This window comes from Alosa pseudoharengus, unplaced genomic scaffold (genome assembly GCF_046254945.1).
Source record: "Alosa pseudoharengus isolate Yale_2024_CS ecotype anadromous, Long Island Sound unplaced genomic scaffold, YU_APseudo_1.1 YU_APseudo_1.1_scf_2, whole genome shotgun sequence".
NCBI lineage: Eukaryota > Metazoa > Chordata > Actinopteri > Clupeiformes > Clupeidae > Alosa > Alosa pseudoharengus.
Genome location: NW_027468663.1, coordinates 11,600,114 through 11,615,320, shown reverse-complemented (window position 1 = coordinate 11,615,320; position 15,207 = coordinate 11,600,114). Strand labels below are relative to the sequence as shown.

Sequence of the window (15,207 nt, the reverse complement as noted above, 5' to 3'; positions counted from 1 at the left end):
TGGATTGGGAAAATGCAGATAACACTTACATAGGCAGGGCAGTTGTACAGGGCTGGCTGCAGAGTTCAGACAGGGGCATTGGGGATTTCCAACAGGACACTTTTTTGTATTGCATTTTTAGAATGAGCATTTTCGTTGGGGGCAGAGGGAATCACATGCTTTGAACATAACACAAAGAAACATTACTAATGTTGTAACTCTTGATACTGCACATTTACCCCTCACCACCCACCTCTTCAAGCGCTGGGCCTGATTCTTGTCACTAGTTGAATGAAAAGCAGATATCATTTTTGCCATCTACTTAAGGAGAGACCATGAAAAAGTTGAAAATTGGAGTATATAAATAATATAATGCGGAGTGAGGATTTCTTGATTAAATGCTGGCAACCCATGATTGGTACCTACCAATACAACACCAGGTCCCACATCCACACTTGCCTATATTGCCACTCTAATGTGTTGTTTCCATTGAAGCAATTTCCCAAGGCTCAACAGAGACTCCCAGTGGTAAAAATAGGAAACAACCCTTTCTTCTGATGGCCCACACACACACATTGCTCAACTACAAAAGAATAAGTTCAAAGGAAAACAAACTGACATCACAAGACATTGAGTGTCACGCCACACACACAGTTTTCACATGCGGTTTGGTGATGACCAAGAGTGCTGTGGTTTGGTGTGAGTGTGAGTAAGTATCAGGCGGAAACCATTCATAACGATGGCGGCCATCAGCTGCCCACTTCTGCTTCCTTCCAACTCGACAGTCCACTGTTTTATTTCTCTGTTTTTCAGTGATATGTGGTACAGTCATCTGGCGTAGACAGAAGCACAACTACCACTGTTTTGAGTAGTACAACTCGAGTTATTCAAAAGAATAGTAGCAATTTAGCAAAGTTGTGCATGATTGTGTCCCATGAAGTCCTATGTTACCATATCACATGCCTTACTGATTTTGTGTAAATATTTTCAGCCTTGCTGAGGAACATTGTTTTGTGCCACACAACAGTCTTTTCTTTGAGAAATTGACTTTTGAAGTATGTATAGCCAGACATACCAACTCATCCTGTCACATTCTCTTACCCATATACACAGACAGACAGAAACACACACACACACACATACTCACACACAAAACACACACACACACACACACACACATACACAAAACACACACATACACACACAATCACAGCAACAGTACACCACTGCATGACTGTGCTGGTTGTCATGGCTTTGCAGATTAGTAGCCAGTGTGGGGCCATCTGGCCTTGCTCTGCCTATTTGCCATTCCTCTTCATTGCGCTTGGTGTGTCAGACACAGAAGAAGGCAGGGACGGTTAATTGTGTTAGGAAAGATCCGGGATTAGTGAAGCCTATATGTGAAGAGGCCTGAGAGGGTAGTGTGCCACACACACACACACACACACACACACACACACACACACACACACACACACAAACCTTCATGACAAACCACAAAGCCACTATTTGTTGATTTGTTTACTGCAGACAATGAGGTGGGGTAAAAAGTAAGACCGTACCTTCAGATAATGGTATCATTACCAAACTTTTATTTTACTCTTCAGTTTTGAGCATACACTGAAATAACAACTCACGAAAGGTACAGACTAATATGTCTGATTTACTGGTTTAAAAAGATACAACAGTAACAAAAAATAGCTCCATTTAGAGGAACTGAAACTGAAAAAACAGACAACATACGGCACTGTGGATCCAAACAGTAAACATTACAGCCAAACAATTCACAAATGGCTACCGTTAGTTATTAATTTAACTTAATACTCTGCTGAGACAGGTGGGCCTTCTTTAGTTTATTAGTGTAAGGAGGATAAAATGTAAGTCATATTGACACAATTTAATAACTGCACAGTAATACATGAGCCAGTCACAAATATCTGAAGCGTTGGGTCATATGTACAAAGTTTAGAGACCCCTAGTCTTTTCCCTGTTATTTCTTCACGTCTTAACAGATTTTCTATTTTTTTCTACTTTTGTTGAAGAAGATGCTTTCCTGATTTTCAGGTTTTGCTAGCTCACCATTTTTTTCTTCAAAACATGTCTTTTAAAACCGGGTCAAAATATTTTAATGCTGTCAAATCATGTAAAGAGTTTGTATGCTACATTTAGGCTATATTTTTTTTCCCAAGTTGTCCTCTTTGAGGAAAGAAAAAACAGCACAACCATCACATTAAACAACCAACAAATCAAGCCAATGACTCATAGACTAGCAAAAAGACTGACAAGAAGTGAAACTATATGAAAACATAAATGTACATTTTTTTGTCTAAAGGCATAGAACTGTTTAAAAGCACCAGAACACTGGTCTGCAAATCACCTCACTCATCCGTTTCATCCTCCTTCTCCAAGGAGCCAATCCCTGAAGCCATTTCCATCATCAGCTGCGACCTGATTGGAGAATCGGCTAACTGAGGCATCTCCAACCCCCCTTGGCTCTGACTGACAAGGCCGGGAGACGTGTCATCGGCTGGGGTTCCACTGTTGGTGTTGAGGAAGGCCTGGTACTGGTTCCAGAAGTTGACAGATGCCCGGGTGGCGGTAGCTGGCGGGGCAGGAAGGGGAGAGGACATGGAGGTGGCAGTGTGACGCTCGGAACTGAAGCGCGTAGATCTCGCAGGGGTGCGTGTAGGCTTGACCACTGCTCCACCATGGTGTTTCATGTGGCCCTGTGTCAATTAGACAAAAAAGTGACATATGTTTACCACATGGATGTAATGCAATGTCTTTTTTAAAAAAAACTGTACTGACTAAAACTTATTCACATGTAGCTTCTTATCATTACATTCTGTATAATATTGAGTATATACAGTATTTGTCTTTGAGTTCTGTAGTATTCTCTCACCTTCAGACCACTGCGGCTGGCGTACTCCTTCCCGCATTCAGAGCAGCAGTAAGTCTTCTTCTCTGGCCGCGCTGCAGGGTGTGGCAGAGTCGGTGCAAGGCTGATGGGCATCACCGTCTCTGCCTGTTCCTGCTCGGGACCTGCTTTTTTCCCAGGATCCATCATTTCATCCTTCACAGGAGGTGGAGGAGGAGGAGGAGGAGGAGGAGAGGAGAAGCTCTCCATCCTCAACCCTATCAGCTGTTTGAGCGCTTGCTCTGAGGCCTCTTGAGGAGGTTCAACTCTGTCCTTGTCCACAGTGTCCAGCATTGGCACTGGCTGGTTGCCCCCATCCAGGCTGGTGGTCACCATTTGGGAGATCTTTGGTGTTGAGCAGGAAGGCCCCTCCACCTTGCTTTCCTCACTGGGTTCTGGGCTGCAGGCTCTCTCAGGCTGGGCATCACCCAAGTCCACATCGAGTGAGCTAGTTTGATTCGCAGTGCCCAAGGTTGGCATCGAGTAAGGTGGAGAGCTGGCACTGGACTGAGGCGGGGGCTGTGCTGAAGAACTCTGTGCTGAAGACATGCTTGGAAGACTCTCCAGATCTGACCTGCTGCCAGCTGGAAACAAGGAGAGGAACGAGGGGGGATCGCTCAGGTCATTGTCATCGTCCCCGAGTAGACTCAGAGGACTGCTGGGTTTGGTCACCACGGGGGAGCACGGGGCAGAGGTGGCGCTTCTGGCCGGGGTTGCGGCGACAGGGTTTTCCACGTGAGGGTCACCGAGGGTAGAACATTCTGGAGAAGCAGCATCGGCAGGAGGAGGAGACGGGGAGAGAGGCTTGGGTGGCGGGAGTGGCGGTGGTGGAACGCTGGCACTCAGGACAGGCGGTTCCACGCTGCCTGATGGGGGAACGTGAGCGGCGGGGTTTAGGTTGGGGTCGGGGCTGAGGTCGGAGGGTGGGACCGGGTCAGGGCTGTAAGGCCGTCTGGGGCTGCCTGCAGTGGACAGGGACGCCCCACTGATACCGCCGCCGACAGATAGAGACACAGAGCTGCTCACAGATGTGCTATACTCTGTGCTCTGGCCATGGTCTGTGCTCTTCAATTCGCCACCCGAGGAAACGGAACTGACCGCTCTGGGCCCCATGGTGCTGGCGCCGCTCTCCGACTCCTGGAACAAAGAGAAGGAATCCGGCTCCGTGGCTTCTGAGTTCAGCTCTCCCTCGCCCTCTGGTGGCAGCTGGCCACCCAGGTGCATGCGGATGTGGTGCTGGAGCACCAGGGCGTTGGTGAACTTGCGCTGGCACAGCGGGCACGAATTCTGGGCACGAGCGTTGGGCGGGCGCGCGTGGTGTGTGGCCAGGTGTGCCCTGAGGCTGCCCTTGGTGGAGAACGAGCGTCCGCACAGCTTGCAGGGGAAGGGCCGCTCGCCCAGGTGCGTGGCCTGGTGCAGGCGGAGTGCCCGTGGGCAGCTCAGCACCCGTAAACAGATGCCACACTGGTTGGGCGCCAGGGCGGCGGCTGCGCTCATCATCCCCAGGTTGGGCATCAGTATGCCGGCCAAACCGGACGGCCTGCCAGTCGTTATGCCCAGCGCGGCCAGCATCTCCCTGGTGAAGGTGGACGCTGGTGTCAGCATGGTGGAGGAGGAGGAGGAGGAAGAAGAGGATGGAGAGGAGTTGTGGCCATGGGTGGCCCCGGAAGCGCTTGACATCATGTAACTACTGGAGGTGGCGAGGGCTGTGGCCGAGGTCATGCTCATGCTACTGCTGCTGCTACTGCTGCCGCCCAGTGCCTCCCCCGTGGAAGACAACCAGTGGGACGGACTCGGGGGCTCCTTCTCCAGCTTCTCCACCAGCCTCTGCAGCTTGGAGGTGTCGGAGGTCAGGGTAGAGGTGGACGGGCTGGCGGAGGCGGCCGACGAGGCTGCAGCCTTTGGGAAGGAGGAGAAGGGGAAGTTGAGCTGCTGCAGCTGCTGAGAGGAGGAGGAGGTGGAAGAGGAGGAGGAATGCTGGGAGGCAGCCAGGGAGGAGGCTGGGGATCGGAGGAGCCCCAGGGCAGGGTGGTGGTGAGTGGAGGCACCGGGGAACAGGAGTTTGGGAAGGTGGGCCAGCTGAGAGTAGGCCGAGTGTGGGAGCAGCGTCGGGAGCGGCGGCGTGTTCTCGTCAAACCGCTGCTGCTTGGCGCCCTTGAGGAGCCCCGCGATGGAGGAAGACGCAGAGGTGGCAGGAACAGACATCAGAGAGGAGGCCAGCGAGGAGGTGGAGGAGGTGGTGGCCAAGGAGGAGGAGGAAGACGAGGAGGAGGAAGGCGTCTGCGCACTGCGTTCCGAGGACATGGAGGCGGCGGCGGCGGCGGCGGCTGCTGCGGCCCGGTTGAGTTGTATGAGCGAGTGAGCCGTCGAGATCAGGGCGATGTCCACGCTAGGGGGCAGCGGGAGGGATGAGGGTGGGGTGCGCTGGGATGACCCCCCTCCTCCTCCTCCTCCTCCTCCTCCTGCGTTCACACCACCAGATGCGCCGATGTCCAGGCTGTCGCCGAACAGCTCGTCCTCCGCCTGTCTCTTCCGCTGGCGATGAGCGGCGGCCGCGGCAGCGGTTCCCCCGGTGCTGGAGCCCAGGGGCTGGCCGTGGTCGCCGGCGCCGCCTGCGGTGAAGAGAGCCGGTGGCAGCAGAGAGAGCGAGAGCTCAGGATTCTGCTCGCGATGGCGCAGGAAGTGCACCTTGAGGTTGCCGCGCGTGGTGAAGCGGCTCAGGCACACTGGACACTGGTACGGACGCTCGCCAGTGTGTGAGCGCAGGTGGATCTGAAGCGACGAGTCACTGCTGAACTGCTTGCCGCAGAACCGGCAGGTGTGGTGCAGGCGCCCCAAGAATGACGATGCGGAACCGAGCACCAGGGCGGCGGACGAGTTGGGTTCCGGTAGGGGCGCACCTTGGGCTGCGGCGGCCGGCAGGGCTGGATGGGACAGAGCCGCGAGCCCGCTGAGTCCACTTGCTGACAGGGCAGATTTCTCATGCATGGTACGCCCAGGCAGACCCAGGGACAAAGGGTAGCCAGAACCGGCGGAGTTGGAAGCACTGAAGGAGGTGGACGAGGAAGAGGATGAGGAGCGGGCACTGGAGACTGTATACGTCTGGTTGTCTGTGCCTCCTCCGATAACTGAGCTGTCCAGCTGGGATTTGTGAGGGCGGAGAACTTGAGAGAATGGGTGCGTGGGCTTCGGCGGTTTGGACACGGCCTGGGGCGGGAGCAGCGACGAGAAGCAGGCAAGGAGAGGGGGCACGGAGGCTGGCGTCGGGGCAGGGGCTGGGGCGGGCTGGGACGACGGCCTGGAGCCGCTCTTGGAGCCCTCCAGGCACAGCTGGGGCAGTGGGGGGAGGAGGAGCGGCAGGGAGTCCCAGGCACAGGACGCGCCGCCCAGGCGCAGCACCTGCCGGCAGATCTCCTCGGTCATCTGCATCTGGTGGATCTGTCGCTGTTGGAGCACGTGCAGCTCCTCCAGGATCACGGCGATGCTGAGGTGGGCGCGCGGCGGGCCGGGGGGCACGGCGCCAGGGCTGGGGTCGGGGGTCACCGGGCTAGGGGGTCCCTCGGGCACCGGGCTGGGACTGCCGGTGGGGGGGTGCGGTGGCGGGCAGAGCGGGGCGGCCGAGGAGGAAGACGAGGAAGACGTGGTGGTGGTCGCCGACACGCCAAGCTTGGGAGACGCCATGAGGAAGCGAGGACAGTGGCTCTGGGTGGACGGGGCTGGCGTAGGGGTCTGGGCGGGGTAGGACAGGTGAGGTGGAGGGATGTCCAGTAATGGATGGCCGTGGTGGTGGGAGCCTACAAGGGACGTAGGGGAGCCTTTGGGCTTGGGACGGCCGGAGTAGGCGGCTGATGCGGAGCTGTCACCGGGCAGGGAGGAGATGAGAGGCCCTTTGCTGGGAGGGTGGGAAGCCAGGGGGGGCTGGCAGCTCCAAGATGAGGAGGAGGTGGCAAATGAGGAAGAGTCTGTGGCAAGGGTTGTGTTGAATGACCTCACTGCAAACGTCTTTTCTGAGAAACCAAAGAAGAAGTTTTTTAAACACAGTGATTAGTAGAAACACAACATGATGATGAAGTACTACTTATAGTTTGCATTATGGGCAGACTGGAATAATTACCACAAGTTGTGTGTATTCATTTCATGATTAGTAGCAAAGCATGGTTGTGTTTGCTAGTTCTGAGAGTTCAGAAAAACTCTTCGGTATTCAAGTATCCAACTGTTTTCTATGACATGATTGAATGTGCTTGAAAATGCATCTTTACAAATGTAGCACATTCTGGTTTGACAGGATATCCTAAGTGCTCCAAACTCCAAGAGATACAATTGTGAGAACTGCCATCGTTCATTACAAGGCATTCACTGTTTTAAAAATAATTAGGCACTCTGGCTTTCGGCTCTTCCTTACATACAGCCAGTCTTTATCCCTTTATCCCAGCTCCTCTGAAATCCCATCCTTGCACTCACTCAAAACACTTTATACACCACTTACAGCCAACCTTGTTGCCACAGCAACACATGCCAGAGGACAATGGCCCTTCCCACAGAATCCACTAAACCTTCTTAACCCCCTTCCCCTCCCCATCCGGCCCCAAAACACAGAGACACAGACCCTCTGTGGGCTGGACCCTCTTCTAACCACTCACCTTCCCTCCTAACCCTGTAAGGAGTCAGAGGTCAGCCTAGATGAGGTGTTGGACACTGTAAGGAGACTATGATTGGTTAAAGGAACTGACCATCTCAACAGTGAGGTCTTTTTTTGAAAATGTTGACATTCACACAGCAACAAGAGCATTCAAATACATATATATATACAGTCCGTCTTTCATGGCAAAAGATCTCAGACACAAGTCATTTTCAAAGTTCATTTAGGCTATAGATGAATGCTTTCAAAGAATTTCCTGTACCTGCACATGCCTAGCTACTGCCAGAACTAAGGTCATGGTCCAAGGCTCAGAGAGAGACAGACAGAAAGAGAGAAAGAGGGAGACTTCCTGGCGGTAGCCATGCCTGAGTGCTTGTCCACAAAGTGCAGGAGCACAATGAGATCTAGCGCTATTTCAGTTACATTTCAAGTGTCCCTCTTCCTTGCAATTGGACAGTTTTACACAGACCATCTTTCTCGCTCTCTCAGCACAGTCATTTATCAGTCAGCAGTCTAGAATCAACTAAGTTCTTTTCCTCTTTCCATGCCTTCTCTTTCACCAAATATCGCCATGTCTAAATACCCCCCCCCCACCACCACCACCACCTGGGTGGTCTAAGCACCTGAGCCTCGAAACATGAGAAGCAACTTAGAAGAGCCAATGACGAAGGAACCTCCTAATGAGATATTTAAAAACAGGCACGGCTACTCCATTCGTCACACTCCACTGACTGGGCAAAGAAGAAAATAACTGCATTGAGCCAGGCTACTATTTGCAGTCAGGTAACCTATCTTTGAATCAGCAGTCTTAAATCTTTGCCTGACCTGTTACCTACTTAGTACTTCAGTATGTTCAAGGCTATGATTGGATACATGAAATGTTCCTTGTAGCCTTTTCTAGAGTGCGGCATCAACATTGTCATGTACAGTGTAATACACCCAATTTCATATCAAACATGAAAACTATAGCCAAAACTCTTGAAATCAAGTGAGCTGACTCCCACTGTGAGCTGAGAAACGCTGTAAGACAACATGAACATCACTTTCTCACCATGCCCGTGCATCCCTGAGCTCCATGGAGAGGAATTCATAAGCTGCTGTGGTCGTTTCTGTTTCCGGCGCGACATGCTTCAGATGGTTAATGAGAACTTGGATCACTGGTTAAAAGAGCATCGCTTCTCTTAAACGGATCTAGCTAGATCTCTTTTTTTCAGTCCTAAAAACAATTTATCTGAGGTGTTGTAGAGACACATCTTGAATCTAAGCAGTGTCTAAAAGTACGTCCGACTACCGACTACCAGTAAACAAGAGGAAACGTGTCTGAATGTGTGGCAAGTTATTTCTTCTTTTCTTCTTATTCAATCTCTCTCTCTCCCTCTCTTACACACACACACACACACACACACACATACACACACACACACAGTCACACACGGACATAGCACACAGTCTCCTTGTTCTCTCTCCACATTTGCATTCAAATGGCGACGGACACCACCTCCTCAGAGACATGTACCCAAAGCCTTCAACCAAAAGTCCTCTCTTCACCTCATTCAATCCGCTGCAAAATCTAGTAGAAAACTATTTTACTCTTCCTTCTCTTTCCCTCTCTCTCCCTTACTCTCCCTCTCTCTCTCTCTCTCAAACACCCACATACATACACAGAATTACCTCTTTCAGGAGTACAGCATAGACCTTAAATCCGTTTTTGTTGATAATATCACATAGTTCAATCTGACAGATTACGCCATGAACCATAAAATGACGCATGTTAAAACTGCATTAGATCACTCAGTGATCACACAGTAAAGGTTAATCTTAACCTGTGTGTGTGTGTGTGTGTGTGTGTGTGTGTGTGTGTGTGTCATAAGGCCTATATTTTGTAAAAGTGCTTCTACCGATAGCAAAAATTATCCCAAAGTGCACCACTGGAGTTGAAGTTATTGATGCAATTTATAAACCTCCTAAAGAAGAGACTGGCAAGGGAGACAAACTGAGTGAGAGTGTGTGTGTGTGTGTGTGTGTGTGTGTGTGTGTGTGTGTGTGTGTGTTTGGATGTGTGTGTGTGTGTTTGGATGTGTTTGGATGTGTGTGTGTGTGTGTGTGTGTGTGTGTGTGTGTGTGTGTGTGTGTGTGAGAGAGAGAGAAACAGAAAGTGTGTGTGTGTGTGTGTGCGTGTGTGTGTGTGTGTGTGTGTGTGTGTGTGTGTGTGAGAGAGAGAGAGAGAGAGCAGATGTTTTAGTCCTGTAGCTGGACTCCTTGGTCTTTCAAAAGGCAATAAATAAAAAAAAGCATCAAGACATATTCTCACAATGAGATCTTGGTGAGTTTGGTCATTAGTAGATATGAATTCTTCTACCATAAAAAAATAACATCCTTCCTTTGACTTTGATATGGTAATGATAGGGATCAAATAAATGTCTGATAACTGAATTAAAGTTTTCGGCTGATTGGTTGTTTTTCTGTAATTATAGTGTATCGTTCATTAATCTCAAACAAATGCTCCTCATGCAGACAGACTTTTTATACTGAAGAAATAAATGAAATTATAAACAAATTATAAACAAATGCATACCACAACACACACACACACACACACACATATGCAATTATTACTTACACCACCTAAGACAGTGGAGAAGCCAATCTGTTGGGTGAAACCAACATTAACATGAACACACTACATGTGCATTCAATCTTGCTGGGAACCTGCCCTTATAAGGTGTGTCCCATCAGTAAATTGTACTGTAACCATATAGTGGGTATATTGTTTAATATGCTTGCGTAAATGCACGTGTAACGTCTAAACGCTTGATTTAAGGCTCTCGTGTCAAAATAATGTTATTGTGTTGTCTGCCCTTAGATTAACCTTTAACAAAATCAAAGAAATAACAGATGTAGCCACAGCCAGTCCGACACATACAGTCAAAAAAATATATGTCATGGTTAATTTTACGATTACTATTGCCCCTAATCCCTAAAAAATATTTTACGTCTGTAGCCTATTCTGACGAATCATTTTCGCCACCCAGGTCTTTTTTCTGTCCTATGGCGAACCGTACAACTACACATTGAATATCATAATTGCGTCAGCGTAACGCACGCGATAACTTCGGCTGCCCCGCTACTGTACAGGGGACCTGTTGAGTCGCGCGCTATGATCATAACAAGTTATGATTCATATTTTTATGACTGCTAACACGACGCTGATTTGGTAAATTAACCAAAGTTATTGTGCGTAAATGTATACTTATTGTCGCGTTGTACTCACCATATAAAACTCGATGATGTTTGATAGTTCTTTCTGAAATTATAGGATAGGATATCAGACGGACAGCCTTCCTGTCGGGACATCAACATCGCCTTTTTCGGCATTGAGCCACAAAGATGCGCAGCCGTATTTGACTGCAAGGCGAAACGTTATACACTAAATTATTTACTTGTAACGTCGTTTAAACTAGGAAATAAATGTTCATATAGGCTACACGTAATTACACCGGGCCATTGTTCACCGAGTAGCTTACTCAAAGAGAGAAAAGGAGGCGGGGGCGCGGGGCTGATCGCAGCCTATATGCGGTATTGAAAAAGAATTGGATTCTCGCCTTCCTGTCATCCCCTACCCCTCCCCTCCCGTTCTTCTCTCTTTGTATTTAGTGAAAGCGGCCTGCATGTCGGCTGAAGCCTGCGTTGGGTGCTCTGCGGCAGCGATGGGTGTCTGTCCATCTGTCTCTTTGTCCAATCCGGACATTCTTCCCCGATAATGACCGTGACGGTAGTCACAGGGATACTGTGGAACAATGTCAGTGGCTTGAGCAGTCAAGAGCATGCATTTGCTCATGAACTGGCTTTAAGACAGTTATCCAGTACGGTGTAATTAAATCATTCACTATTACCCTGCTGTGTCTCTCTGCACTCGTGATTCCGTCTAGTCTGCACCGATTTAGCCCTGTGCGACTTTGCGGAGTAGCCTACTGTGTTTGGGTAGTCGTTAAAAAGCGTAACAAGACGCAGCTGACAAACATTCTAGAGACCACAGTGCGACTTCACTTCTCCACACCTATATCCCACTAGTTAGAAATATAGTGACATATATTAATCCGATTACGTAAAAGCATGGAGATGTTATGCTTTGTTTTGTTTTTCAAATGTAGTTTTCATTTCATGTCAGTGGTGAATTAACTTAACAGTATTACTGGTGTCACTAAAGTTATGGAATTCATAGCTGACACACATAGTGTGTGTGTGTATGTATGTGTGTGTGTGTGTGTGTGTGTGTGTGTCATCCATTATTCACCATAAACTGTTGCAGTGCACACCTTTTGTGCGCCTTATTTCAAACACCAAGATGACCATTGAACAGACCCAAAATAACTTAAAGGTAAGATTTATTCAGCTCTGCAGCATAGGACCTTTGTAAATCTGAGCTTAGCATTTCTTTCTGATGCATAACTGAAGATGATTCCACAGATACAGTAGGCCCATACACACAGTTGTCCTGATTAATGCAACATCCAAAAAAAGCTTGGGAGCATGTTCAAGAATGACATCGTTAGAACTCTGTGGACTATGTTTGTAAACAGCCTCTTACTGGAGATGAGTTCTTCAGTGAAAGGCCTCATCCTGATTTCTCCTGAAGTCTAATCTGAGCTAAAGGAAATCATCACATCCTGTTTAGTTAGCATGTTTAAGGATTACATCAAAAGCAAGAGAGTGAAAACATAAAAAAAGCCCTCTTTGGGATTTGTATCTATAACTATAAAAAATGTTGACATACAAATATGACTTGTTTTTATTCCTCAAAATCTTTTAATTATGTTATTAATTTATAACGTTTCCAAAATCAATTTGATGGCACATAACCTCATAACATGACAAACAGCACTTCTGCCAGTGTTTGAGTGGCTCTCTGTAGGTGATTAGCAACTTTCTAGTTTCGTTATTCATACTATTTATGCAAAAGACGCATATTTAGTTTATTTCTTCTCAACCAGAGGGGGACCCCGAGAGCAAATATTGTTAAGGGTGCCTTTAAATGTAAAGGTTATGAGTCTTCCACTCTCAGCCCATATCTTGCAGTGGGTTTCCCATATCCTGGGTGGGCCTCACAGAACTCTCAGCTGTTTGCCTGGACTCTTCCTCAGACCCTCTGGCTCTTCCACTGCAGACCACTCGTCTGAGAAGACCCCCAGCGCACAGCGAGACGCCCAGGGTGCTCCTGACATCCTGTCTCATGAATATGTACAGGAAGGGATCCGCGAGGGGGCCCAGATAGAGCACAGCACTGGTGACCATGAGTGACACGTCGCCCTGACATGTATTGTGATTACTGATGGCCGCCAGGAGGCAGTAAAGGTTCCTGGTGCAGAATGGAAGGAAGAGGAACATGTATATGGCCAGAACTAGAGCTAGGGTCCCTATAATCCTCCTGCGCTCGTCTTGACGTATGGCCCTGCAGTGGCGAAGAGCCCTGTAGGTGAGTGGGCAGAACACCATCAGCGGGAGAGCTGGCGTCAGAAGGATCACTGTCAAGATCTTCAGAGACACATTGAAATCCTGTACGAGTGTGAAATCCAGGAGGGCATAAAGCCCACAAGCTGCCCAGACACCACACACCATGATCATAGAGGACTTCACAGACCGATGGTTCCGGTACCATATGGGACAGGCCCCGGTGAGGTACTGCTCCATAGAGATACACACCATGAAACCCAAGCTGGCAGAGATCCCCAGTCACACAATGAGCCTGGAGACGCATCGCAGGATGACAAAGACAGGCAATGAACTGTCAAAGAACCGGCTGAGGATATAGTGGGGGGCCTTAAGCACATTTTTGCGCAAATTCATCTAAAAGCGCCAAATTTGGCACAGATGTAGCTTAGGTCATACTGAAATGATTTAGCTAGGGCGCCGGAGTCAGCGACCCTTGGGGCCAAGATGGCGGCAAAATCCAATATGGCCGCTGCGCGAAAAGGGTTCCGGCTGTAACTTTTGAACTACATGAGTTACAAATACAAACTTGATATCCTTTTCAGCTTAATTGATCATGGGGAATACATAGGAATGTTAATATTTATGACCCGGTGCATCTGGACCCCTTATTCCTCCAATTCTAATATGGCCGCTGTCCAAGAAAGCAGTTTTGGCTGTAGTATGGGGCCTTACACCCCATTGTTTGTGCAAATTAATCTACAAGCACCAAATTTGGCACGGATGCAGCTGAGGGCATAATGAAATGATTTAGCCAGGCCGCCCGTGCCCATGGTCCCTGAGACCAACATGGCAGCCAAATCCAAAATGGTTGTCGTCTGAAAGGGATTCGGCTATAGCTTTGGAGCCAGATGCGATACAAATACAAACTTGATGTCTATTTTACCTTTTTTGATGATGGGAAACCCATAGGAATACTTACATTTATGATTGGGCTTATCAGGACCCCCCAAATTCCCTAAATTCAATATGGCTGCTGTCCGAAAAAGGGTTTTGTCTTCAAATTTTGAACCAAATGCGCTACAAATGAGGATGTTGTGTCTATTTTTAGTTTATTGACCACAGGAAGTCCATTAGCATATTTATATGTATTGTAACGATTTGATAACAAACCACACAGTTGTCCAATCAAAAGGTTTATTCACTGGGAACGAGAGCCGGGACACAGATAGACCAAGACCAAGACACAGAACACAATGCAAACAGGGCAGGTCAAGCACGCACACACACTACACATACAGGGGAGGACGCAGCCTCCCACACAAAAAGGATCACACACGAGGGAGAACTAAAAGGGAAACATGTTACAATAAAGACGCTAACATTACACACAAAACTAAGGAGAATAACGACATAAACCCCCCAAATGTTCACCCTCGTGTCCCAGCATGCCTTTCGCTGGAGAACGCTAACACAGTCTTTATGCGCCGACGTTACACAGCTCCCCCAACAAGCCATTGCCGTCCTCGGCAATGCCCACGAGGTAGCCACATGCTAACGTCGGCGCGCGTCGCCCGCCACTCAGTTCAGTGCGACAGTTCCGCCAACTCACGTGGGGTGCACGCGCCGCAGGAGCTCACTCAACGGGGCGCCACGCTGCTAGCAATCCAGTTCGGGCGTGCTAGCAGCCACGTGGCCGACCCGCTCGTCACCAGCTCCCTCTCAGCAGCCGCCCTCAGGCTGCACTTTCCGCGGCGTGTCACCACGGCACTCCTCCTCTCCAGACGGGGCCCTAGGTGGCCTTACAACCGTTGACACTGTACCAAGCACCGGGGTTCGAGGGGGGCCAGGTGAAGCTGCGCCAACGCCACTCCGCTCCGTCGAGTCGCCGACCGGGACAGACAGGCACCGACTCCACAGCAACCGGACCGCGCTGAGCTCTCCCGCTGCAGCTACCGTCTTCGGCGTCCCTCCTCGTGTTGCCATCTCGCAGAGCCGTACTGCTCTGTTCCCAGCCCGTTCCACTCCTTCGCGGCCTCGGCGAAGGCACGACCCCCGAGATGGTCGTGCTATCGAACTCCACACAACGAACTTTTTTTTTTTTTTTTTTTAAAGGCGCCGGCCAACAGGCCAACTTGAACTAGCGCCTAGCACTGCACGGTGCCCCTCACACGCACCCAAAAGTTAAAGCACACACGAAACAGTCACACTCTAGAGAGCCTTTCCGTCGAAGCTGCCCCACCGT

At 49.4% G+C, this 15,207-nt stretch overlaps 1 protein-coding gene across 1 annotated transcript; it reads right to left on the bottom strand.

The window, feature by feature from the left end:
• Nucleotides 1–1,548: 1,548 nt before the first annotated feature.
• sall2 (spalt-like transcription factor 2) lies at nucleotides 1,549–11,123 on the bottom strand. The gene is made up of 3 exons (XM_076293740.1): nucleotides 10,807–11,123; nucleotides 2,882–6,903; nucleotides 1,549–2,705 (listed from the first exon to the last, which is right to left on the bottom strand). Exons 2-3 carry the CDS (start codon nucleotides 6,575–6,577, stop codon nucleotides 2,358–2,360), a joined length of 4,044 nt encoding a protein of 1,347 aa, XP_076149855.1. The 5' UTR covers nucleotides 6,578–6,903; nucleotides 10,807–11,123; the 3' UTR covers nucleotides 1,549–2,357.
• Nucleotides 11,124–15,207: the final 4,084 nt, after the last annotated feature.

Coding starts and splice junctions, on each gene's coding strand:
- sall2 (XM_076293740.1), bottom strand. CDS start 6,577: ATGGCGTCTCCCAAGCTTGGCGTGTCGGCGACCACCACCACGTCTTCC. Junction 2,706..2,881: donor CCAGCCGCAGTGGTCTGAAG/GTGAGAGAATAC, acceptor TAATTGACACAG/GGCCACATGAAACACCATGG.